The sequence below is a fragment of the Callithrix jacchus genome, chromosome 12, assembly GCF_049354715.1.
Source record: "Callithrix jacchus isolate 240 chromosome 12, calJac240_pri, whole genome shotgun sequence".
Taxonomy (NCBI): domain Eukaryota; kingdom Metazoa; phylum Chordata; class Mammalia; order Primates; family Cebidae; genus Callithrix; species Callithrix jacchus.
The window spans coordinates 120,269,701-120,296,594 of NC_133513.1; the positions used below are offsets into that span (position 1 = coordinate 120,269,701).

At 45.9% G+C, this 26,894-nt stretch overlaps 1 protein-coding gene across 4 annotated transcripts in view; it reads left to right on the forward strand.

The window, feature by feature from the left end:
- DOCK1 (dedicator of cytokinesis 1) overlaps nt 1-26,894 on the forward strand; it is a 543,687-nt gene that overhangs the window by 42,666 nt on the left and 474,127 nt on the right. For all 4 annotated transcript variants that reach the window (XM_035269471.3, XM_035269473.3, XM_035269472.3 and 1 more), the window contains exons 2-3: nt 17,035-17,118; nt 25,418-25,458. In XM_035269471.3, the coding sequence (XP_035125362.1) occupies nt 17,035-17,118; nt 25,418-25,458 (125 nt within the window). The remainder of the gene's footprint in view (nt 1-17,034; nt 17,119-25,417; nt 25,459-26,894) is intronic.

A 26,894-nucleotide genomic window follows, 5' to 3' on the forward strand; every position in this document is an offset into this window, starting at 1 on the left:
GGAGCCCCACCCATGTTCAAGGGTACAAGGGTTTGGCCAGGTGTCAGTTTACTAAGCTCCTAGGGAAGACAGAGGCTGGCGCTGTGTAGGGTTAAAGGCAGTCCCCAGAAGGCCCAGATCTGGGGCAGAGGAGCTCTTTGAGAAGTGAGCTGGCAGGCAGGAGGGCATGGCTTTCTCAGCTTCCACTGAGCTATTTAGTGCTTTACCTAGAATCTGTATTCCTGTTGAGTGGTCACGTTGCATAGGGGTTGTGAGCAGATCAGTTGTCCACTCTGTGAAGGGCAGCTCGCCCGCACACATTCTGGGTGTTATCTAGGGAAGGAAGATTTATCAGGAAGTTAACTAAGAAGAGATTTGTGTCCCCCAGGAACTTATACTGCACACTAGCTGGGTCAAATATTGGTGCTGAGGGTAGCCTTAGGTGAGACTTGTCCATATGCCTGTTGAAACAGAAAACAGGCCAGGCGTGGTGGCTCATGCCTGTGATCCCAGCACTTTGGGAGGCCGAGGTTTGTGGATCATGAGGTCAGGAGTTCAAGACCAGCCTGGCCAAGATGGTGAAACCCCATCTCTATTAAAAATACAAAAATTAGCCAGGCATGGTGGTAGATGCCTATGATCCCAGCTATTTGGAAGGCTGAGGCAGATAACTGCTTGAACCTGAGAGGCAGGGGTTACAGTGAGCCACAATTGTGCCACTGACTCCAGCCTGGGCGACAGAGCGAGACTCCATCTTAAGGGAAAAAAAAAAAACAGATGACAAAGGCAGGCAGCCCAGGTCTGGTCAGGTCAGAAGCCTTGGCTCCCTCCTCCAAGGCTGTGCTGGGATGGACTCTCTGCCAGGCTCAGTTCCGTCTGCCCATATGGAAATGGCCGCCTCTCTGCAGCCAGTGCATCGGGGCAGGCCCAAGCTGCCACTGTGCAGTTGTAGATCTCCTGCCCGGGAACAAGAGGGCTGTGTCTGGACCTCCTGTGTCTTGGAAGAGCTCATCAGCAGTCAGCTTCCGAGGCGTGCAAACACATCTGAACAGACTTCTCCCCCTCCAGAGCACTGCCCCATCAGGACTTCTGGAAGTCTGGGATTTCCCCAGCAGAAGGTCCTGTGTGTCCTGACCTTTAGGATTTGAGAGTGGCTTCAAACCTTCTTGTGCTAGGGGCTACCGCCTATAAGTATCTACCCTCTGCCAAGCTAGAAGTGACTGTACCAGGCCCTGGTGCAGCTGAGAACAGGAGCTGGGTGGGGCCGGTAGGAAGATGGCAAGGCCCGCAGATCCTTGCTCCCCACCCACATGCCTTTCTGGGACAGAAAAGCAGCTCCTCCGCTTGCCCTCTGGCCGTCCTAAAATGTAAGCCAATGTTTATTGTGCATATGCCAGGGTAGCCCTGGCTGGGTGAGCCTTCATATGCAGGAGCTGAGACACTGCACCAGGGACTCCCTTTGCTGTCATTCCCCCGCCCTCCCGTTTCATGGAGGGAGAAACTGAACTTCACACAGATCGTGTTGCCTGTCCAGGGTACACAGAGCAGGGGTTTGGGGCTGAGTCTGCGTCTCTATTCCAGAGGCTGGGTGCTTGTCTCCGAGGGAGTGGCCAGGCTGGTCTGCAGAGGTCCAGGGATTATGCCTTGCGCAGTGGGGTGGCACCAGCCTTCAAAATGGGATTCTGTGGTGAGGCAGTGGAAGTGAGGCTCCCTTGGGGAGAGGTCAGGAGGTGTTGAGGGGCCCCTTCTTCTCAGGCATGACCTTCGGGGCACCTGTCTTGCTTTTCTGTCTCTGCACGGTGGGCAAGAGCCCAGACTGGGCATTCTCCCCAGGGTGCCACAAAAGGCAAAGCGCCTTGTCACCTGAGAAACCCCTACACTGGAGGGAAGGCGGGCTCTCGCTGGGCACACGCTGCACCTGAGAGGGGGCCGCGGGGAAGGGGTCTCTGCCGGGGTCCCCTCCAGCAGCCTGTGCCGGGGCTCCATCATTAACACCCGACAGGCGCTAGGCTTTATTATTTTTCTCACAGAGGGCTTGATTGATTTTTAATCTTCAATTTTTTTTAAAATCAAAACTAAATAATATAACAAGTACAGAGGAGGAATTTCAAGGAACTACAAAGAAACCAAATGTATTTTGGTGAGTCCTCAGCATGGCTGTGGTTCCCTGCCTTCTCCCTCCTCCTTGCAGTATGGACGGAGGTGTCACTCTTCAGGCTTGGGGATGGCAGTGGGCTGCGGGCTCACCTGGAGATGCCTTTGCCATGTGTGACTTCTCAAAAAGTGCAAATGCCTCACATGAAAGCTGAAGTTCCCATGGGCCAAAAACACATTCACAGAAAAGGTCACGATTTCTGGGGAGGGGCACTGCTGAGTATTCACATGTCAACAAAAGCAGTTGGAACTCTATAAAATATTTGAAGAGATTTATTCCGAGCCAAATATGAGTGACTGTGGCCCACGACGCAGCCCTCCTGAGGTCTTGAGAACATGTGCCCAGGGTGGTCTGGGTGCAGCTTGGTTTTATACATTTTAGAGAGGCAGGAGGCATCAATCAAATACATGTGAGAAATATCATTGGTTTGGTCCAGAAAGGCGGGATACTTCAAAGCAGGGGCTTCCAGGCTGTAGGTGAATTTCAGCATTTTCTGGTTGACGGTTGAGTTTGTCTAAAGAACTGGGATCCATAGAAAGGGAACGAACGTTCAAGGTAAGATAAAGAATGTGCAGACCCAAGTTCTTTTCAAGTCTTAGAGTGGCTGCCCTTAGAGACAATAGGTGAGAAATGTTCCTATTCGGATTCTAGGTAATCTCTTTAGGATTGGGAGGGTCTGGCAGAAAAAGATCTAGCTCTGTTAATAGAGATTCTTTACAGATACAGATTTTCCCACACAGAGAACAGCTTTGCAGGGCCATTTCAAAATACGGCAAAGAAACACATTTTGGGGTAAAATATTATTTTCTTCTTTGTCTCGTTATGCCAGAATCAGCTTGGAAAGTAAATCACGATATATAGGATTAAATAAAACGTATCTGATGAGAATTTATGATTTGTAGGGCGTGACTCCCCAGACCCCTTAGATTGGAATCTGTATAAGACAAAAAAAGTCAGAGTTTAGTCCACATGTGGAAAGGGAGAACCTCTGACCCTGCCAGGCTGCATCTTCCCCAGGTGGGCCTGGATCAGACCCCTGGACCTCCTCAGTCTTTGCTGCTGCTCAGAGCTCCCTGAGGGTGTGTCCAGGTGTCCTGGGGAGGATCATTAGCACCATTTGTTCAAGTGAAATATAGTGTGCTTTGTTTCTGAACATAGGGTTGGATCTCCTGGTTAGACTGTTGGAAGTTGTCTCTGCTCTTTAGTTTCTTTTTCTTTTTCTTTCTTTTTTTTTTTTTTTGAGACAGAGTTTTGCTCTTCTTGCCCAGGCTGGAATGCAGTGGCCCAATCTTGGCTCACTGCAACTTCCACCTCTGGGGTTCAGGCGATTCTCCTGCCTCAGCCTCCCGAGTAGCTGGGATTACAGGGATGCACCGGCATGCCCGGCTAATTTTGTGTTTTTATTAGAGATGGAGTTTCACCACGTTGGTCAGACAGGTCTCCAGCTGCTGACCTCAGGTGATCTGCCTGCCTCGGCCTCTCAAAGTGTTGGGATTACAGATGTGAGCCACTGTATCTGGCTGCTCTTCATGCATCAGTGAAATAGATGCATGCAAAGCCACAGTGGTTTCCAGTGGCTTAACATTCAGGTAATAGTGTTACCGCCTTGACTTCCTGTATTTATTTATTAAGTGATTGACCAAGTGAGCATTGGTGGCCCTCCAGGTGCCAGGCACTGTGAGGCGTGGATGCCGAGATGGAGAAGATGCAGGTGTGAGGTGCAGAGAGGTCAGGGGGTCACCAGCCCTGTGATGTTGTAGCGGAGGCAGGGAACCGGAGGCTGGAGGAGGGGTCCTCAGTGGTGGCTTCATTTGAGAAATCTTTATCGGGCACCTGCTATGTGACAGGCGCGGGCAGCAGTGAGCAGTCACTTGGCAGTATATTGGGGTGTGCAAGGGTGTTGTTGAACGCACACATGAGGGCACTGACTGTCATGGAGGAGTGAGTGGCGGGGAAGGATTTCATCCTGAGGTGATGGGGACCTGGAGAGCCAAGCCAGGCGGAGGTAGGGCTGTGGACCGAGGCCTGAAGTGGGAGGATGTATGGGGACTCTGGTTTCCTTTGGCAGGAACTTTTCTGTTTATATTAGCATAATGATAAAGCCTCCTCCAGGATGATGGATGATTGCTGGCTTTATCTGCAAATTATAAACAGACCTACACTCAAATATACATATATGTACTACAGGTAGAGTCTTTGCCATTAAAAAATAAATTAGCATTCTGAAACGTTCCCTATGTCCTTCCCTTTCCCTGTTGGTCACTGTTGATATTAGATTTAATGATTCGACACACAGGTGAGGATGGAGAAGGGAAGAGCCGGCTTCATATTTTGCAGAACAAGTGATTTGAAACTTCTCTGAAGCCCCAGGAAGAGGAAGGAGTTGGGGGCTGTGACAAAATAACGTTATCAGTTAGTATCAGAAATGGATGGCTCCAAGCCCAAGTTTTCAACCTTTCCTTTTCTCTGTTGGGTCCTCCTAGGTGGAGACCTGTCTCATTTGCCCCATGAGGTCCCCAGGCCTGTGCCTGTTTTCACAGAACCCTTTAGGTAGAACCTGTTTGGCAAGTCCAGGCCAGGTTGAGAGCAGAGAAAATAAGATGGTCCTCACTCAGCTCAGCCGTCGGTGAGGCCTTGGCTGCCTGCTGGTCCCCGTCCGGAAGCTCACTGGGACCAGCCCCTGATCCTGGACTCTGCTGGGGTCCCATTCCACATGGTCTTGGTGCCACTCTGCAGTTAGCCCCTTAGGGCTGGCCAGTGATGGGCTTTGCCCGGTGAGGTCACTGTCAGGCCCCTGTCTCCTAAGGGTCGGTATTGGACTATTTCACTAGCAGATATTTTTCCAAGTTGCAATAAACTCGAAGAAGGGTGATTAAAGAGATTAAATCTTATTCCCTATCTTGCCTCTTTGTTGCTAAGCAAAATTCAGTGCCAAAATAGCTAATTTTCAGGTTAGCTGAGTCTCTTCTTATTTGTGGGTAGATTTGCAAGGAGGAGGCCAGTGGTTTGCTATCTAATAACTGACTCTATGGGAGATGAAAATGTAGAAAAGTAGAATCTTCCTGTTTTGTCTTGGAAAAGCGATAAAGCCAGCACTTACCCACAACCCAGAATTCTACTTGCTAAGAAGCCTGTGTGTTTCAGTACCATGACCTTTCAGACTAGATACAAATAAGATGGTTGGGCCGGGTGCCGTGGCTCTCACCTGTAATCCCAGCACTTTGGGAGGCCAAGGTGGGCGACTCACCTGAGGTCAGGAGTTTGAGACCAGCCTGGCCAACATGGTGAAACCCCGTCTCTACTAAAAGTACAGCTGGGTGTGGTGGTGGGTGCCTGTAATCCCAGTTACTCGGGAGGCGGAGACAGGAGAATTGCTTAAACCTGGGAGGCAGAGGTTGCAGTGAGCCAAGATTGCACCACTGCACTCCAGCCTGGGTGACGAGAGAGACTCTGTCTCAAAATAAATAAATAAATAAATAAATAAATAAATAAATAAATAAATAAATAAATAAATAAAAATAAGATGGTCGCTGCTAGTTTTGGATAAGGCAGACAGTGATATTTTATTCTCAAGAAAGATATTAAAATGTCTTTGAATTGTGTCTGTCAGTTCAATTAGAATGTGAGAAAAGGCTCTTTTATATATTTCTTTTCACATTCTTATCTTCACCATCCCTCCCACCTGTTTTCAACCAAAAGCCAAAATGAAATATTGAATAACAAATGGTGGTTCCTCTGTCTGACCGGGCCCAGCTAGCTCTGTTTCCTTAATTATGTGGGTGACTCCTTGATGCTCTTATGCAAACACTGCATGAAATACTGCCTCAGGGGATTTTATTGTGAGAGACAACAATCTGTTCCTAGAAAGATAAGAACCCAAAAGGAATAACTTGGTGACTTTGAATGTGGTGTCCTTTTTAGAAATGTGGGTTGGGGGGGGCCAGGCGTGGTGGCTGACACCTTAATCCCAGCACTTTGGGAGGCGGAAACACGCGGATCACTTGAGATCTGGAGTTCTAGACCAGCCTGGCCAACATAGAGAAGCCTCTTCTCTACTAAAAATGCAAAAATTAGCTGGGCGTGGTGGCACACATCTGTAATCCCAGCTACTTGGAAGGCTGAGGCAGGAGAATCACTTGAACCTAGGAGGTGGAGGTTGCAGTGAGCTGGGATCACGCCACTGCACTCCAGCCTGGGCAACAGAGCGAGACTTCATCTCAAAAAAAAAAAAAAAAATTACAGACGCATGCATGCACGTACGCACACACGGAAATGCATTTGGAGGTGTTCTTTGGCCTTGAGGTCACCTCTAGTAGTTTCTTGTCGTGTCTTGTCTGAACCTGATGTGTTAAACCCTGTAAGGGAGGCTGCCACACCCACTGGCAGTTGTGCGAGGAGCCAGTGAGTGTTTCCCAGTTCACAGTAACAAGAGGTGCTAAATCCACTAGGAGCTTTCTTCATTTTTTCCTTTTGATTGTTGTATCTTGTTTTGTTGTTAAAACATACATAACATGAAGCTTACCATTTTAACCATCTGAAAGTGTGTGGTTCCATCATAATGGGCGCATGTACGTTGTGGGGCCTCCATCATCACCATCCGTCTCTGCCACTGAAACTCGGCACCCGCTAAACACTCGCTCCTCCCGCGTCCCCGCAGCCCCTGGCAACCACCTCTCTTACTTCGTTTCTTACTTTCCGTCTCGGAGTTTGACTACTGGAGGAACCTCAAGTGAGTGGAGTCAGACGGTATTTGTTTGTGACTGGCTTATTTCCTGCAGCTTAATGTCTTCAGTGTCTTCAAGGTTCACCCGCATTGTAATGTGTCGACATGTCCTTTCTTTTAGGGCTGAATGATACTCCACTGTATGTGTATGTAACAGTTTGCTTAGTAATCTACCTGTTGATGGATTCTTGGGTTTTTTCCGCTGTTTGGCTGTTGTGAATAATGCTGCTGTGAACACAGAGGTGCAGATATCTATTCCAGACCTTGCTTTTGGTTCTCTTGGGTGGGTATACAGAAGTGGAGTTGCTGGATCTCATGGTGATTTGCTGCTTTTCACAGCAGCTGCACCATTTTAGATGCCCACCAGTAACTTGCAGAGTTCCAATTTCTTCACATCCTCTCCAAGGCTTGTTATGTTCTGTTTTGGTTTTTGCTTTTTTTTTTTTGAGACAGGGTCTCTCATTCTGTCACCCAGGCTGGCATGCAGAGGTGTGATCTCGGCTCACTGCAACCTCTGCCTCCAAGTTCAGTCAATTCCCCTGCCTGTCTCCCAAGTAGCTGGGACTACAGGTGTGGGCCACCATGCCTGACTAATTTTTGTATTATTATTATTATTATTATTATTATTTTTAGACAGAGTTCTTCTGTTCTTGTTTCCTGGTTGGAGTGCCGTGGTATGTCAGCTAATTGCAACCTCCACCTCCTGGGTCAGGCAATTCTCCTGCCTCAGCCTCCCGAGTAGCCAGGACTTCAGGCACGTGCTACCATGTGCAGCTAATTTTGTATTTTTAGTAGAGACGGGATTTCTCCATTTTGGTCAGGTTGGTCTCGAACCCCTGACCTCAAATGATCCTCGGCCTCCCAAAATGCTGGGATTACAGGCAGGAGCCACCGTGCCCACCCCCCAGGAATTCTTTATCTGTTCTGGATTCCATTCCCTTATCAGATGTGGGATTTGTAAATACGTTCTCCCCTTCTGTGGGCTGCCTTTTCACTCTGTTAATAATATCCTTTAATGTACAAGAGTTTTTACTTTTGGTGATGTCCAACTTAAGTCTTTTCTTGTGTTGCCTGCACTTTTGTGTAATATCTAGTAAATCCTTGCCAAATACAGTGTCACGAAGTTGTTCCTTTGTGTTTTCTTCTAATACTTTTATAGTTTTAGCTCTTATGTGTAAGTCTTTCATCCTTTTTAATTTTTGTGAATGATATAATAATGAACTATATTTATTTTTGTCGGTGGATATCCAGTTTTCCTAGGACCATTTGTTGGAAAGGCTGTCCTCTCCCCGTGAATGGTCTTGGCATCCTTGTTGAAATCGTTTGATTTATATGTGAGGGTTTACTTTTGGGTTCTGTGTTCTATCCCATTTGCCTATATATTTGTCTTTATGACAGTACCACGCTGTTTTGATTACTGTAGCTTTGTAGTAGGTATTGAAATCAGGCCTCCAATGTTGTTTTTGTTTTTCAAGATTGTTTTGGCTAATCTGGGACTTTGGGACTTTTGAGATGGGTTTTTCTATTTCTGTGGAAAATGTCATTGGGATTTGGATGGGAATTGCATTGGATGTATAGTTGATTTTGGATCAGCATTGACATCTTAACAGTATTAAGTCTTCCACTCCATGAACACAAATATTGTCTCATTTGTTCATGTCTTTTATTTCTCTGCAACATTTCATTAGTTTTTAGTGTACAGGTCTGTACCTCCTTACGTTTATTTCCAAGTATTTTATTACTTTTATTAGATTCATCTGTAAAAGATATTAGAGACAGTACTTTTAATAGCACCATTATAAGCAGGCTCTAAGAAACTTCTTTCCCTCCTTTCCCTCCCCTCCTTCTTCCCTCCTTTTCCTCCCCTCCTTCCTCCCTTTCCTTCCCCCTTTCCCCTCCCTCTCTTCCTTCCTTCCTTCTATTATTACAAGGCCTGCTGTTTGCCTGGTATTTTTAGGTGATTGCTAACAATAAGATGCAGGTTTTGTCCTTGAGGGGCTCACAGTCAAGTGGAAGAGACACAGGTGATTAAATGGAGCCAATGTGATACAGTAAGTGCTTGGATTCAGGCTCATCTCTCTGGGAGGCTCTAATCCTGCCTAAGGCATTTGCCTCCAAACAAAAGCAGTGGAAGGATTTTGCTACAGGTCATAGAAGCTTGGTGATGATGGCGTGGCTGCCAGTTTGATTTTGAAGATAGAGTTTAGGAAACCTAGCCTCCAGCTCCACATGGCTGCCATCTAAAGCCGCCTGATGAATTTATGCTTTTATTTGTGGCTACTGGGATCGCATTCTTGCTCGTAGTACTGCTGGTAATGTTGGGTGCTGAGCCGTTTGCAACAACATGGTTGACTCGTTCTCCAGCTTCACCAAGTTGCTATCAGTGGCTGCTCTCTGCCCCAGGGTCCAGTTCAAAGGGCATATATAATGTTCTGATTCTCTCTGCTGGTGTTTCCTGAATGGCTCAGTGAAAGATTGTTCCTTGGAGACCTGGCTTCAGTTGATTTCATTCTAGGGTTACATCTGGTTTATCTCCTCTCTCCAAGCCCAGCTCAGTGTGGACCAGCGCAGGGGCTGATGGAGTAGCTTGGGAGATGCAAGGTTCCTGCATGGACCAGGCAACTGTGTAGGGTGTGTGAAGTTTGAGACCAGACGGATGGCCCTAGGGTGAAGTCCTGTACAGCGCAGACAGGGAGAGCCCTGGCCTGGTGCCATTCGAGGACACGACTTGCATTTTCCGCAGCCCTGAGAAGATGTATACCATTGAAAAGCTTTTTCAATTGAAGGCAAGAGAAAGGAAATGAGATCACAGATAGAGCAATTAATTTTCACAAATGGACTTTTTAAAAGAATTAATTAACTTTTAAGTTGCTACCAGAAGTCTTGAAATCATGTTTCAGTGGTGTGTGAGACAGCGAGAGACTGAGCTGAGTTGATTTCGAGAAGTAATGTATGGCCACCCCTGGCCTTTGATGCTGTGGGGAGGCTTTGGACCTGAGCATGGATGGTGGGCGGGTTATTTTCTTAGATCAAAAAGACCCAAAGCAGAGCTGGCAAAGCTAATATTGTGTTTCTCTTTCTTATTGATTAAGTCTCAGCCTCTGGATCTTTTTGCAGAGGGCAGGAACAATTTGAAGAGAACCAAATGCTACAGCTTTTGCTTTCACTCCTGCAGACTGCATGAGGAAGAGTACTTTGGGATCTGGTTAAATTCAGTGAATTTTTATTGAGTGCCTGCAAGGCATGGTGTTAGCTACTGTGGGAAATCCAATGATTAATAAATGTTTACCTTTGTCAAGGAGTTTGTGGTCTGATGGGAGAGACAGACATACAGATAAGCAACTCTATGAGGTCGTGCAGTGGCACGGAGCATACAGGGAGTTCAAAAGCAAGCTGTTCGTTTAGGTCTGCGGGTAACTTCTTCTTGGTAAGGGGAGAAATAACTCTGTTAGGACCTGAAAAAGGCTGTGGAATTAAAGGCAGGCCTTGTAGACAAGTGGGGCAGTCAGAGGTGGAGGGAGGAAGGATTTTCATCTGCAGAGCAGTGTGTGGCAAGCCTGGCAGGGTAGGTGGAACCGAGGAGGGTGAGGGGGCTGAGATGAGATGGAAAGGTGGGTTGTGTGCTGGAGAAATGAGTCGTTATTGAGAATCCCAGGTGAAATGGTCCACTGCTTTGGAGTGAGAGTTCAGGAAGGTGACTGGTGGTATAGAGAAGAGCAGAGAGTCAGTCCATCTCATTGAGGGGTGATGAAGTTTTGGACCAGGCAGTATGGGGTGGTGAGATAGCCTGGGAGGGAAGCCCCAGCATCCCAGGGCTGCTATCAGCTCAGTGTGCCCCTTCAGCCAGTCACAACTACCCTGTAGGCCTCTGCCTTTTCATCTGTGAAGTGGATTGATGGACCGTAATGTGTTTTTTCTCAATTCAGAGTATTCAAGTTGGGTTTTCTGTTTTTCCCTGAATGGGTATTACATTTCCTTAAATGCTTTTTCTGCATCAGTTGAGATCATTTGATTTTTAAAAATCTTTTACTCTGTTTATGTGGTGAATTACATGGATTGCTTTTCGAATGCTAAGCAAACCTTTGGTTTTTGAAATTATCCCAACTTGGATTCTTCTGTGTAAATAATGAGAAATTCATTAAGAAGATGGCCCTCAGAATGGAAAGTGAATGCACAGGCATATTTGTTTGTCAGAGAACTAAGCTGGTGGTGTTGTTTTCAGAGAAGCCATCAGGAGCACAGTCTGAGGCCCTGGGAAGGCTATGTCTGTCTTTGGCCAAGTTTGAGGCAGGGATGGTCTGTAGCACTGATGGCTTTAGCGCTCTGACCTCTCATCCAGGCTGGCCCCGGATGCTCCTTCACTGGCTGCCTGTATATGGGCAGGCTCTGAGCTTCTATAAACCCTGATTGAGGGAAATGGGAATAATTCTATAATATATCCACCCCATAGGACTGTGGTGAGGGTTAGTCTGAACATGTGAAGCCCTTAGCCCACATCCGGGCCTATGGAATATATTCAGTACATGTCAGCCAATACAGCAACATCATCATCATTCACTGTCATCACCACCATGATCATCATCACCATCATCACCACCATCATCATCATCACGACCATGGTCATCATCATCATCACTATGATCATTATCATCATCATCATCCTCACCACCATTATCACCATCATCACCACCATCACCATCGTCATTATTCCCATCATCACCGTCATCATCATCAGCATCATTACCACAACCATCATCACCACTATTATCATTCTCATCATCATCATCATCACACCACCATGATCATTATCATCATCACCACTGTCATTATCATTCCCATCATCATTGTCATCACCATCACCATCATGATGACTACTACCATCATCGTTAGCACCATCATCATCACCATCATCATCACCATCACCATCACCATCATCACCACCATTAGCAGAGGCAGCTGCATCTGTGGTATCCCAATCATATATCATCAGCATCAGCATCAACCACAGTGGCATTTCTGTCAGAATTATTAATCATATTGGTGCAGATGGGAGCCTTCCTCTCATCCTCATGGACTTACGAGCCACAGTTCCTTCCTTACATGAAAAAGCTGTGCAGCTGTTTTTTTTTAATTTTTAATTTTGGCCCATAATTATTGTACATATTTATGGGGTACATGTTGATGATGTGGTACATGTGAAGTATGGTGATCAGATTGGCGTAATTATCATATCTCTCATTTCAAACATTTCTCATTTCAGTACCTGCCTTCCAGCTGTTTGAAACTGTATGATACGTTATGGTTAACTGTAGTCATCCTTAGGTGCTATGGGACACTAGAACTTAATTCTCCTATCTAGCTGTAATTTTCTATCCTTCAGCAAATTTCTCCCTAGACCCACTTCCCTGCTACCCTTCTTAGGCTCTGGTATCCTCTGTTCTACTTTTTACTTCTATAAGCTCCATTTTTTTAGCTATCCATGAGAACATGTGGTGTTTAACTCTCTGTTCCTGTTGTATTTCACTTAATGTCCTCCAATTCCATCTGTGTTCTTGGGAATGACAAGATACAATTTTGTATGGCTGAATTGTGTTCCATCATGTGTGTTACCACATTTCTTTGTTGGTGGACGTCTGTGTTGATTTTCTTTATTCATCTGTGTTGGATGATTGCACATCTTGGGTCTTATAAATGGTGCTGCAAGAAACTTGGGGTCGCAGATGTCTCTGATATGCTGATACCCTTTGCTTTGGATAAATGCCCAGTGGTGGGATTGCTGGATTTCACAAATAAAAAAGCGATGGTTTTATTTGTGTGTTTTTTTTTTTAGGAACCTCCATGCTGTTGTCTGTAATAGCATTCCCACCAAGTGTCTAAGAATTCCCTTATCTCTGCACTTCACCAGCATTCAGTATTGTTTTCTCTTCTTTATGCAACTATCCTAACTGGGGTAAGGTCATACCTCATTGTGGTTTGGTTTGCGTCTTCCTGGGCAGCTTTTTTATAGACAATCAGGTGATTGAACAGAGGCGATGGCTTTACCTTTTTAGGTCTCTGATAAGGCACGGCTTCATGAGGCACAGTATAGGGTGTTAATTTTTTATTTTAGGGAAAAGGTCCACTTACTCTGGGCTGCAATGGACTCTCCTAGGAAAAAAAAAAAAACAACTAAAACACCATCCAAGGAAAAAACTTGGCCCATGGTTTGTCGCTGCCTCCTTTCCCACTTTACATCTCACACAGCGTGTCCAGCTTCTACACTAGATTCTGCTGTCCAGGGTTGAGAAATTCATGTGGACCTGAAGATGCCCGTCTGCAGCCAGGCCGTTATGAAAGGAAGATGCACTCCACCAGGGGAAATGTAGTAGGCATTCAGCCCACCACCCAGAGGGCGGCTGGTGCCACCCTTGCTAGTGTATGAATGGGACGCCATGACCCTGTTTTCTATGGAGTTGTTCCCAGACCCTAACAGATCAGTAAAATGAAGAAGTGAAACTGAGTGATCAGCAGAAAGGCTGCCATCTTTGTAGTACGTCAGGCGAAGACATCTTAAATCCAGGTGCCATTTGTCATCTTTGTCCTTAAAGGAGACAGGAAGTCCTTGCCCTCACCCGCTAAGAAGGGGCAACTGTGAAAGGTCAAAATCAGAATAAAGAATAGCCTCTCGCATTGCATACTTTTCGATTCATTTGAAAAAATTACCTGCATGCTTCTTATTTTTCTCCTATCACTCAAGAACTGGGACCTTGGGACTTGTTGGGGTTGAGATGCCTGCAGCAGAAACCCCTGTTCCAGCCGCTTAAAGACTGAATCAGTGAACCACAAAATACCACTTTCAGGTTGCTTTTCACACATCTCCTTGTACTAATTTCCTATTCCTGCTGTTGATAAATTACCACAAACGTGGGGGCTAAAAAATGAGATTCAGAGTCCTAAAATGCAGATGTCAGCCAGGCTGTGCTCCACGGGGCTGTGGGGGAGACTGTGCTTCCTCACCCCTTCTGGCTTCCAGAGGCCACTGTGTTCCTCCGCTGGGTTTGCCTCTTTCTTGCATCTCTTCGACCTCTTTTCCTCCTCTCTGACTCTCACCCTCCTGTCTTCCTCATGATTACATTGGGCCCACCTGGATGATCCAGGATTATTTAATCCTCATCTCAAGATTCTAAACTTTTTTTTTTGTTTTTTGAGACAGAGTCTTGCTCTGTTGCCCAGGCTGGAGAGCAGTGGGGTGATCACAGCTCCCTGCAACCTCTACCTCCCAGGTTCAGGTGATTCTCCTGCCTACGCCTCTCAAGTAGCAGGGATTACAGGTGCACACCACCAGGACTGGCTATCTTTTTTGTATTTTTAATAGAGACAGGGTTTCTCCATGATGACTAGGCTGGTCTCGAACTTCTGGCCTCAAGTGATCTGCCCATCTCGGCCTCCCAAAAAGTAATCCCCACAAAGTTCTGGGATTACAGGCATAAGCCACCTCTCCTGGCCAAGATACTGAATTTAATCACTCTTGCAGTGCGCCTGTGGCTGTGGAAGGTGATGGATAGGCCCTGGGGGCCTTTTGTAGTCTTTGGAGGGCTGTTACTCTGTCTGCATCCTTCTGCTCTTCTCTCCTCCTCCCTTGTCAGGCACCCTTACAAAGCTGCCTTTAATTTCTCTTATCTATGGGATTATTTAATCAGGAATCCTCAAATGAACAAATGGCCAGGTGGCGATCTTGACTGGGCTGCTTGATTTGGAGCCAGGTATATAACCCCTGAGGCTCTTTTTCTCCTTACCTACAAAATCATGGGTCTGGCTCATTTCTTAGTTAAATTTGAAGTTCCCATATTCATCACTGCTTTCCACTGTCTGCTTTAGGGATTGGGGAATGGGATATTTAGAGGTGAAACAGGAAGGAAGGAATTATGTGTATGTGCTTTACAAATTCACATGTGCCTGAATGTATTTACCCTTAATGTGCTCATTTTATTTCATTTCTATGATTTTTGACGTGTTTATTTTTTCCCACATCTAGAACAGAATAGGTGTGCCTGCGGGGCAGGGATGCTGTTAAGAACTGTGATTAATGGCGCCTCTAATCCCAGCACTTTGGGAGGCCAAGGCGGGCAGATCACGAGGTCGGGAGATCGAGACCATCCTGGCTAACACCGTGAAACCCTGCCTCTGAAAAAAGCAATTTAAAAAAAAAACCAAAAGCAACCAACTGCTGTAAATGCATTTATGGTTCCTGAAGGTTTAAGAATAGTCATGCTGAGCTGAGGAAGTCCAGCATATGCCCTGGGCTTCCTTCACCTGACAGTTATTTCTTGTTAAAGAGTTGCTGTAAAATGCTAAATAAGCTTAATAACTGCTAATAACCATTTTTGTCAGTTAAGGACACTTCCATTTTATGAATTTGGGGGAAAATATAGGAAAATACCTGAGGAATAGAATTTTCAATATCATACGTATGGCTTTGGATATTGTAGAATTCTTATGCACACGTCGCAATGTGCTTGCTTTGGCTTTCTAAAAAGAATTCAGGTAGCAGTAGATGTTTTGATAGCAGTGAAAAAATACGACCAAAATAAAGCCCTTCACCGTGGCCTTAGTGTTCACCGTGGACCCTATTAGGCCAGATTCAACAGAGGCATCATTTTCTCTAAGACACAAAACACACACAATCCTATCCTTATTTTGGTCACTGAAAACCTGAAGATAGGTTGTTTGGTGGAGGACTGGCACCCAGGTGCTCAGGGAGAGGTGCTGCTCTTCCCACTTCAGCTGTCTGTAGAGACTGTGAACATGAACCCCGCAGGGGTTACATGGGCCTGAAATTCTGGACTTTACAGCCTGAGGTGCAGCTGAGGCAGCTCAGGTTTGTGGAGACCATTCCTTGCACAGCTAAATACCATCCTGTTCTTGGAGGTGTGAGCAGGAGATGTTGGAAGGGGATGGCTCTGCTCACCGGTGGCTTTTCCTTTAGGAAGACATGTCCCCCTTTCGGGGACTTCTTAACACTCACATCTGAAAGAAGACTGGCTCATGCAGAACAAGAGAGGGGAAGCTTTGCCTGGTGCCAGGGATGTTTGGAGTAGCGGAGTTAAGAGATCATACACGGACTTGGGTCTGGCTTTTGTGACGAGATGCCCCGGTGGGAAGATCCAGCTGGTGGCAGACTAGAAGTTGGTGCTCAAAGGTGTGGATGGACTGGCTTCTTTCCTTCAGTGGAAGCAGGGGCCCAGGGAAGGGAGTGTGTGGTGCGAAGGTACAGTGGCCCATGCTTTCCCGAGGAGTTTGCACATGACATGGTTTCATTTTAGAGAATTTCAGAGGTGTGCCACAAGGAAGGTGCCTTTTGTGTATAGTTTCGCCTGGCTGGGCTGTGCAGGATGGAGGGTGAGAGCTTTGATCAGGGATTTCGAAGATGAGTTTTATATTGAATACCTTACAGGTAGACGCCAGTGGATAGGAGGAACAGTAGTATATATATATATATATTTAAACTAAGACTGGGCTAGTTGAATACTTTTTCAGCCTCAAACACTTTGTAACATCCTTTTCACAGCAGTGACTGTTGCCTTTATTCCATAATGCATGAGCAAAAGTGTGGTTTGAATTTAATGGTATGACTTTTTAGGGGCTTATGTAGGAGCAGTTTGATCCTTTTGCAAAATAGGAACAGCTTTATGTCAGGATAAACGTGGGATTTCAGATGTTTCTTGCTGATCATTGTCAGTTTTAAGGGTTTCTTCTAACATAGGACATTTTCATCTACTGGGATTGTGATGTCTTCTATTGGCTTAATATCAACATTTCTGCATGATAATTATTTTGTTAATTTCCAAAGAATATTCGGTCCATGTACAATTGATTCATAGGAAGATAAAAAGAATCTACTAGTGTAAATAAAAGATAGTATTGAAGTGGCAATGAAAACGCTGTTGATGATTTCTTCTCATAGCACTTAAGATCATCTGGTGTCGTGGGTAGTTACGAATTTCTCCTCCTTAAACCAGTGACCCTTTATATTTGTCTGAAAGAAAAGGCGACTTCTGTGGGTATCAGAGAGGATGATCCAAGCGGTGACTGAATGTATTTCAATGTTAAAAACCACAGCATTAAAACAAGCCAACACGACAGCACGGTCACATCTACCTTGACTGTTACTAATACGTTTCCTTTTTTTTCATTACAGCTTTTTATAACTATGATGCCAGAGGAGCAGATGAACTGTCTTTACAGATCGGAGACACTGTGCACATCTTAGAGACATATGAAGGTGCGTATGCATCTTGGTATTTTTTATATGTTCGGGCAGATGGCACATCTTCCCAGTGCCTGCTGGGCAAAGCATTCCTCAGTTACAGACGCATAGACAGTCATGCTCCCTTCTCAGGCCCACTTTCTTGCAGATGGCTACTGTTTCAGGTAAGGGTACTAGTGAGGCTGTCTGTTGTTTAAATAATGCTTTACTAAAGTGAACTTAAAACTAAAATTCCTCCCCCGCCCTTTTTTTTTTTGAGACAGAGACTCGCTCTTTCGACCAGGCTGGAGTGCCATGGTGCAGTCTCGGCTCACTGCTACTTCTACCTCCTGGATTCAAGCAATTCTTCTGCCTCAGCCTCCCGAGTAGCTGGGACTATATGTGTGCATCACCATGTCCAGCTAATTTTTGTATTTTTAGTAGAGATGGGGTTTCACCATATTGGCCAGGCTGGTCTTGAACTCCTGACCTCGTGATCTGTCTGCCTCGGCCTCTCAAATTGCTGGGATTACAGGCATGAGCCACTGTGCCATCCTAAAATTCGCATTTTTAAACTTGTTGGTTCCTTGTAAAGCTTTTTGTTTGTTTGTTTTAAGACAAGTCTCGCTCTGTCACCCAGGGTGGAATGCGGTGGCCCTATCTCAGCTCACTGCAACCTCCACCTCCCAGGTGCAAGTGATTCTCATGCCTTAGCCTCCTGAGTAAATGGGATTACAGGTGCCTGCCACCGTGCCTAGTTAATTTTTTTGTATTTTTAGTAGAGATGGCTTTTCACCATGTTGGTCAGGCTGGTCTTGAACTCCTGACCTCATCTGATCTGCCCACCTCAGCCTCCCAAAGTGCTGGGATTACAGGCATGGTCCACTCTGCCAGGCTAAGTGTGTGTAAATCTTGTTTGTTAACAGTTGACCACTTGATAAATAGTATGTTTAAGATATTTTAGTTTACTTCATTGTTTTGTTTTGTTTTTGAGACAGGGTCTTGCTCTGTCACACGGGTTGAAGTGCAGTGGCACAGTCACAGCTCACTGCAGGCAACCTCCACCTCTTAGGCTCAAGCAGTCCTCCCACTTCAGCCTCCCAAGTAGCTGGGTCTACAGGTGCCTGCTACCACCCTCAGCTAATTTTTATATTTTTTGTAGAGACAGGGTTTCACCATGTTGCCCAGTCTGGTCCTGAACTCCTTCCTGAGCTCAAGTGATTTGCCTGCCTCAGCCTCTCAGAGTGCTGGAATTACAGGTGTGAGCCACCGTGCCCAGCCTGCTTCATTGTTTTGATGTGTTTGGTGGGAACTGAGATTTTTTCTTTTAATGCTTTCACTTAGATTTGTTAGCAGCATGTCTCAGAGAAACTACAATTTTCATCTCTTGTTTCCTTTCCTTTTTTTTTTTTTAAACCTGTAATCCGCATTTTCTTGGGATGAACAGAGATTTTTGGCAGTTACATGGGATGCCATCCAATGAAGCAATTTTTTTTTTTGAGACAGAGTTTCATTCTTCTTGCCCAGGCTTGAGTGCAATGGTGTGATCTCAGCTCACTACAGCCTCCTCCTCCTGGGTCCAAGTGATTCTCCTGTTTTAGCCTCCCGAGTAGCTGGAATTACAGTCATGCACCATCACCCTCAGCTAATTCTGTATTTTTAGTAGAGATAGGGTTTCTTAATGTTGCTCAGGCTGATCTTGAACTCCCAATCTCAGGTGATCTGCCTGCCTCAGCCTCCCAAAGTGCTGGGATTACAGGTGTGAGCCACCTTGCCCAACCTGAAGCAATTGTTATAAATATCCAATAAATAAACTGTTGGTGACAGTGGTTTTCCAGTGTCCTTGGCTTTTCAGAAAATTTGTTTTCACATTTCATGTCTTGCAAATAATTTGAGCAGGCCATAATTCATTTTATGCTGCAGTTATTGTTGCATAGAAGGGAAGAAATGAAGGGCTTGATTTTCTTAAAGACTGTACGGATCTGGAGGTTTTGTAAGATTGTGTTTTGTAAGGCTGTGTTTTCGTATTTTGCTGGCTTAATTTACTGCTTGAAACGGTGATTCCCATATAGCATATGAATAAAAAGGATAATTTCAGTAGCAGAATTGCCTTTTCACCAGGTTTAAGAAAACCCTTCCACGTGGGTGGTGGGGGTGAGAGGGGAAATCGAAGACATCCCGTAGTAATCAACCAATTGCACTTCTAACTTGACCCTCGAAATCCACTTTGCAAGGAATGAAGTAGTGCTCAACTTTCTTGCTGGAGGCAAACTGTGGCCAGCTCCTGGTAGGCTCCTCTGAGAAACACAGACCTATTAACATACCCATGTTCATGGCCCTTATTCCCCCATCTGATGCATGCTGTACCTTCGCTGAAAAAGTCCTATCTGAAAAGAAAATCGACTTCAGTGGCCTCTGCCTGGAAGCCAGTGCATCTCTGCAGAACCAGCCCGAGTCCTTCAGTGGATGAAAAGTTGTGATGGGTCTTCTGCTTCTTTTCCGTGTTTACAGCTGACAGCTGTGTTCCCTTATCTCCTCAGTATGCATTGCCAGTGCTTGAGAGGAGACAGAGAGAAATTAAGTAAAGGTTAGGGATCAAACAGCTCATCTCAGCCACTTTTTGGATCTGAAGGGAATGGCTTTTGTATGTTTTTTAACTTTTGCTGCCGCTCAGTTGAAGTTGAAATCTTGGTTAATAAACACTGGGCAGTGATGCCATTCCGGAGTCGTTAATGATTTCCTGTGGCCCCTGGGCATGTGGGGACTGCAGTTTCTTGTTTTTTCCTTCATAATAGGAATGTGTGTGTGGTGTTTTGCTTTTGTTGTTGTTTTTTTTTTTTTGAGACCGAGTTTTGCTATGTTGTCCAGGCTGGAGTGCGGTGGCGTGATCTCAACTCACTGCAACTTCAACCTCCTGAGTTCAAAGAATTCTCCTGCCTCAGCCTCCCAGGTAGCTGGGACTGCAGGTGCCTGCCACCACGCCCGGCTGAGGAATGTGTTTTTTAAACAGTGAGATCCTCAGGCATGTCATGGTCCTTTGGTTTTTTTTGTTTTTTTTTTTAATCTGAATCTTCCTCTGTGGCCCAGGCTGGAGTACTGTGGCTCGATCTCAGCTCACTGCAACCTCTGCCTCCCGGGTTCAAGGGATTCTCCTGCCATAGTCTCCGGAGTGGCTGGGACTACCGGCACCCGCCACCACACCCGGCTAAGGAATGTGTTTTTTAAACAGTGGAATCCTCAGGCATGTCATGGTCCTTGTAATACATGTAACTTCAGAAATATCTGATTGCAGGCATTTGACTTTTTGACATCATGATAAGGGATCCATAGTGAACGTTAATTTTCTGAGCTAGTCAATCTTTCTAGATTCTGATTAAAATATTTCAGTCTTTGTAAAGACTCTTTAGCATAAAATGAATTTCCGTTCCTTTACAACTAACTTTTTGGTTTTAATCTGAATCTAATCAGAGAAATGCATTTGGAGAACTATTAATAGTTTTGACTTTGAGAAGTGTGGTGACTTTTTGTCATTAAATAGAAAGGGAATAATGTGCTTTTGTTTTCTGATTTCTTCCTCTTGTTTTCTCTAAATTTCATGACTTGTATTAGAGTCTGGGATTTTCTTTTTCTTTCCTTGGCTCTCCTTTTCATCTAAGACAGTTTTTCTGTTTAGCAAGTTGATCTTCTTTTTCTGTATGATCCTTTCCAGGATATTACAGAGCTTGCTCCAGAGTATATAATTTCTAGGTGATCTCTCTTTATTTTAAGGTTCAAAGACTAAATTTACCTTCAGGTTATGGTTAATTTCTCTTTCTTGGGCACACGAAGGCTCATAGCATAGAACAAAGAAAATGAACTTTCTGGCTCATGGCGGAAGTGGGAAGAGCTTTGAGAGGTCATTCGTGCAGGCCTCCTTTTAAACAGTGTCCTGGATCAACCAGAGAGGTGAGGCCAGGTCCCCAGTGTTGATTGAGTGACTCTTGTGTGGTCAAGGGTGTGCCAATCCTGCTGTCATCTCCTTTCCATAGGGTCCCCAGGGCCAGATGCTATACCAGAGGTCAGCTGCAGGCATTGACCAAAGATTAGCACATTGTCTTTTTGGTTCAGCCACATTCAAACTTAATTTATTCAATTCTTTTTTTTTTTTTTTGAGATGGAGTCTCGCTCTGGTGCCCAGGCTGGAGTGTAGTGGCACGATCTTGGCTCACTGCAACTTCCACCTCCTGAGTTCAAGCAATTCTCCCTGTGTCAGCCTCCTGAGAAGCTGGGATTACAGGCGCCCTCCACCACACCCAGCTAATTTTTGTATTTTTGGTAGAGACAGGGTTTCCCCATATTGACCAGGCTGGTCTCGAACTCCTGACCTCAGGTGATCCGCCTGCCTTGGCCTCCCAAAGTGCTGGGATTACAGGCATGAACTACCGCTCCCAGCCTTGTTCAGATCTTTAAAAGGAATAATGATACATTTTCTTCTAAAATAACTAGACCGCCATTTTCCTGTGCTGGACTGTGCTTTCCCCGAGTTTGTGACCCATGTCTTGCCTATATTTGCCTGTTCCCTGGGTGGATGTCTCTTTTTTTGAGCAGCTTGGTTGACTACCTGGAGGCCACTTACAATCCCTGCTGGGGAGAAGTTAATTCTGTTATGATAGCTGTGAGTCTTTCTACTCCCAGCCTCATCCCCTCTTTGCTGTTCCACAGAGCAGCCAGATAATAATTTCATTCTGTTCTCTCACTGTCCTGTGCAGAATCTCTGCCAGGACATCCTCTCTCCTTCATGCTGAACTCTGTCATGCAGCAGTTTGTGGGGTGACCCCTGTTTATCTTAGGGCCCTTCCAGTTCTGAGCTCATGGAGGGCAGAGACTGGATCTAATCTGTTTCTGTATTTGTGCTGCCCAGTGCGGTCTCTGGCACATGATGTGTGTGCTCACTTAGTTGAATAAATAGTGCATGCCAAAAATCCTGGAGAGACAAACCATAGGTTTTCATTTGGCTTAGGAGGGCCGTTAGAAGAGGGATCGACCATCTATGAACATTGAGGTAAAGACACAAAACTCCTTGCCTTTTATGCCTACTGCTTGGCCCTTCTTCTCCCACTCCCATAGAGAACCTTTCTACCATGTTCGAAGTGGCCTCTGTGTTGTTATGCTGTTTGGTATACATCTATGTTTAACGGATGTAAGTGTGTGGTTATAGTCTTGTTCTGTTTCTTATTTTCCCTGGTGCTCCATTTAAGATGTACTGTGCTCTCTGTGTCCCTTTAGTCCGTGGCTCTAACTGCATGGTGTACGCATCTCATGTTTTACTAACTGCCTACCCCACCAGTAATGTGTACTCAGGATGTCCCCACTTCCCACCACCCGAAGATCGAGCTGCCCTGAGCATCCCGTGTCTTTCTCACTCTGCAGGGCACACAGATGTCTTTGGGCTGTGTTCCCAGGTGGGGGTTGCTGGGTCTCTGGTGTGGAGATGTAGACTTTGGATAAGCAGGGCCTGCTGCTCCAAGGCTGGCTGCTGTAGTCCATGCTGCTGCCCACAGTGACCAGGGGCGTCTTGGATCCTGCGGTATTCTGCTTCTGCCACTCTTAACTGTACACTTTCCATGTCTCTGATTATTATGAAACTGAAGGATCTCTTCATATGTGTGGAGGTCTTATGGGTTTCTTCTGTACATAGTTTGTAAACTTTTCTCTCTTTTTTTTTTTTTTGAAACAGTCTTGCTCTGTCACCCAGGCTGGAGTGCGTGGCGTGATCTTGGCTCAGTGTAACCTCTGCCTCCCTGGTTCAAGCTATTCTCCTGCCTTAGCCTCCCAAGTAGCTGGGATTACAGGTGCCCTCCACTACGCCTGGCCAATTTTTGTATTTTTAGTAGAGACGGGGTTTTGCTGTGTTGGCCAGGCTGGTCTTGGAACTCTGGACCTCAGGTGATCCGCCTGCCTCGGCGGCCCAGAACGCCAGGATTACAGGAGTGAGCCACCGCTCCCGGCCTCGTTTTCTCACTATACTTAGTTACTATCTTTTTTTGTTTGTTTGTTTCTGCATTATTTCCTTGCATATTCTAAGCCATTAATCTTAGTATCAGAAAAGAAAGGACATGTTGATGTTGAAAATGCAGGAAGACTATAACAGGATAAAGGACAGTCGTGGAAATTGAGTGCAGAGCTGTGAAGAACGCATTCCACCGACCTTCCCTTTTCCCTTCCGCTCTGTGAACACTGTGTCTTAGATGGGCGCTGATACTGGGCCTGCTTATTAAAACCGCTGAACTCGACAATGTGACTATCGGGAGATAATCCTTTAAATGCGTGGCTGAGGCCGGGCGCGGCGGCTCAAGCCTGTAATCCCAGCACTTTGGGAGGCCGAGGCGGGTGGATCACGAGCTCAAGAGATCGAGACCATCCTGGTCAACATGGTGAAACCCCGACTCTACTAAAAACACAAAAAATTAGCTGGGCATGGTGGCGCGTGCCTGTAATCCCAGCTACTCAGGAGGCTGAGGCAGGAGAATTGCCTGAACCCAGGAGGCGGAGGTTGCGGTGAGCCGAGATCGCGCCATTGCACTCCAGCCTGGGTAACAAGAGCGAAACTCCGTCTCAAAAAATAAATGAATGAATGAATGCGTGGCTGAAATCTAGGCATTTTTGTATCTGAGGTTCACTCTAATCAATCTGTTGACTCTCCATGTCGAGAGTGAAATGAGTTCAATTTGTCGTAACTGGGTCTTGGCAGAACCTTTGCAAGAGTCCCCGCAGTTTCTGTTCCCTTTTCTGGTTACGCAGAAAACAGCTGTCTGGTGACCCCTTGGGGATTCTGCTCATCTTAACTCCCGTCACCATCTTAGGGTATTGATTATGGTTCATAATCATCCTCTTCATCCCTGGTTGTTAAAATTTTCACCTTTGAGAGTGTTGGAGACCAGTGGCTGCAACGGTGGCCTGCTTTCATCTGTCTGAACTTGCCCTGTAACTCATACATCTTTGGTTTCTGAGGTTTGGCTTATTAATAGTGTAAAGAAACCCAATATTCGATTATTCTCTGGGAATTTACCCAGCTTACATTTTCCAAGTGCACTCTGTGACAGGGTCCTTTCGTTCCTGTGGGGCAGAGTTGGGATTTGTCTTTAAGCTTTTATTTCATTTTATTTTTTTATTTAGAGATAGAGTCTTGCTCTGTCACCCAGGCTGGAGTGCAGTGGCATGATCTCAGCTCACTGCAACCTTTGCCTCTTGGGGTCAAGCAATTCTCTTGCCTCCGGCTCCTGAGTAGCTGGAATTTCAGGTGTTTGCCACCATGCTCAGCTAATTTTTATATTTTTTAGTAGAGATGAGGTTTCACCATGTCTGCCAGGCTGGTCTCAAGCTCCTGACCTCAAGTGATTCACCTGCCTTGGCCTTCCAAAGTGCTAGGATTATAGGTGTGAGCCACTGCACCTGGCCTCTTTGAGCTTTTGCTTTCCAGAAGCTAGATGGCCGGGAGCGAATTCAGAATGTTTGTAATTAAAAAACCATCCATCTGACCTCACAAATAGTGGGGTGTTTGGAGACTGGATACTGACTGTAGACCCCGGGGTCTTTGCAGGGCAGTTTCTGTCCTCAGCGTTAGAGGGGTACCAGGCGTGTGGCTGGGTCTGGTCCTTTGTTGAAGGGACTCTTCTCTTTGGTATCCATGGCATGCGGATGCTTGGAGTATGTCTTTCTTTCTGCTCTTACTCTTCTCTTTCTCTCACTACTTGGAAGGAGGGAGAGGTGGAGCCTGGGCCAAACCCAAAGAGGCAGGGGTGCCCTATGTGGCCCTGGAGCTTCCTGTGGGTTGAGGGCTGTATCGTTGCTACCGAAGTACTTTGTGAGGTTGTGGCTGCTCCAGGAAAAAGTGCCCTGTCTTGAAGCAGGAGGAAGTCATCTCTCAACGGGTTTTCTCTTTCGGGCCAGTGAGATGCTGGTATGTGCCCTTGGAGAGACCTTGGTCTAAATCAGGCAGAGGGAGAGCCAACAAAATATAAACACAAGGAGCCTACTCAGGGCCAGTGGTTGAAAGGACAAGTCTTCCCCTTGGAACCGTGTATCTGAACTTCAAATGCTGCTTCTGAGCCACGTGAGACACGGAGGGGAAGGTGTGCCGGGCCCACATATTAAGGTTGCCAGCCGGGCTCCGGGTGCGCTGTTGAAATGCTGGGAAACCATGTAGTATATCTCCAAAGCCTTGGGCTCATTGAAAATGCTGGTGACAAACTGACCTCTGGTTCTGCCAGACAGTGAGTTGCACACATCATGAGTGTATTGTGAGGACCCTAATACGCCTCTTTGTACTAACTGTTTCCACTTTGTGTTTGTGTAGGGTGGTACCGAGGTTACACCTTAAGAAAAAAGTCTAAGAAGGTAAGTCGTTCTTCTTAAACACAGTGCGTGTCTCTTCGTAAATCAAACCTTGAGAGGAAATCAATTCCATCTCATTTGTGTCTGAGAGTTTTACTTCTATATCTCTTTCTCTGAATTTAAAAAAACATATGGGTAGAGGTGTGAACGACCTTGGATTATTTTCTTCTGAACAATATGTGTACATAGAATTCTAGCTTAGCTGGGCATGGTGGCTCACACCTGTAATCCCAGCACTTTGGGAGGCTGAGGCGGGCAGATCATGAGGTCAGGAGTTCGAGACCAGCCTGACAAAGAGACCAACCTGGCTAATATGGTGAAACACCATCTCTACTAAAAATACGAAAATTAGCTGGGTGTAGTGGTGGGCACCTGTAGTCCCAGCTACTTGGGAGGCTGAGGCACGAGAATTGCTTGAACCTGGGAGGTGGAGGTTGCAGTGACCTGAGATCACACCATTGCACTCCAGCCTGGGTGACAGAGCGAGACTCCGACTAAAAAAAAAATTGTAGCTTCATCTCTGTGAGTGAATTGCTGGGTTGTGATACAGTGTTGGCCTGTTGTCTTCTGTTCCTGATAGAATTTCGTGTCCTTTTTAGGCCTGTGTGTGTCAGCGAATGACCTGAGTAAAGTGACTTCAAGAAAAAAATGATTGCTGATAGTTGTCGATCTTATGCTGTCCTTAATGGTAGATTAGCAAATTTGCAAAGCTCATGCATGCTCTTTCCCTCTCGCATAGAACTGTTTTACACTGCCTAAGTCAAGCTGTGACGATAGGAGTTGTGCTCTCCTCAAGCGGTTTGCATGAGTGGTTGTTTGAATTTCTGAAACTAAGACATGTAATTACCCCTTGGGTCATTGTGGTGGGCACTCCTGTACGCGGTTCTGTTGTGGCTCTAACATTCTTAGCTTCACAGAACCTAATTATGGCTCTTCTGTTTTATTCTATGACATTATGATTTTGAAGTAACCTCTATTCTAAGCTGTGGTTGGGCCGTCCATGTTAACAGATAGGTTTTAATATCTAATTATGCTTGACTGATGGTTCATTTTACTTTTGTGTCCTAAATTTGCCTCTCATTATCTCCTCATTGGGCTGGACTCTCGATTGTGATGTGAGCCTGTAATAAGGCCTCCAAAGTCAAGTGGGCCAAGTGCCAGGGCCTTCCCACTCTGCTCTCCCCAGAGCCCCTAACCCAGGCTTTGCTGAGCAGGGCAGAGTGGGTCATCCTCTCGCAGAAGCAGCACTTGGGAAGGGTACAGGGTGGTCCCCATGGCAGCCCTCCTATGGCATAGTCATGTCTAACCTGAGAGACGCTGTTAGGAAATTGGTGAACCAGATCTGCAAATTGGGACCAGGACCCCTCACCTCCACCTGCTGACCTCAGACATCCTCTACACATCCAGTGCCCTACAGCCTTGAGGTCTGGACAAGATCA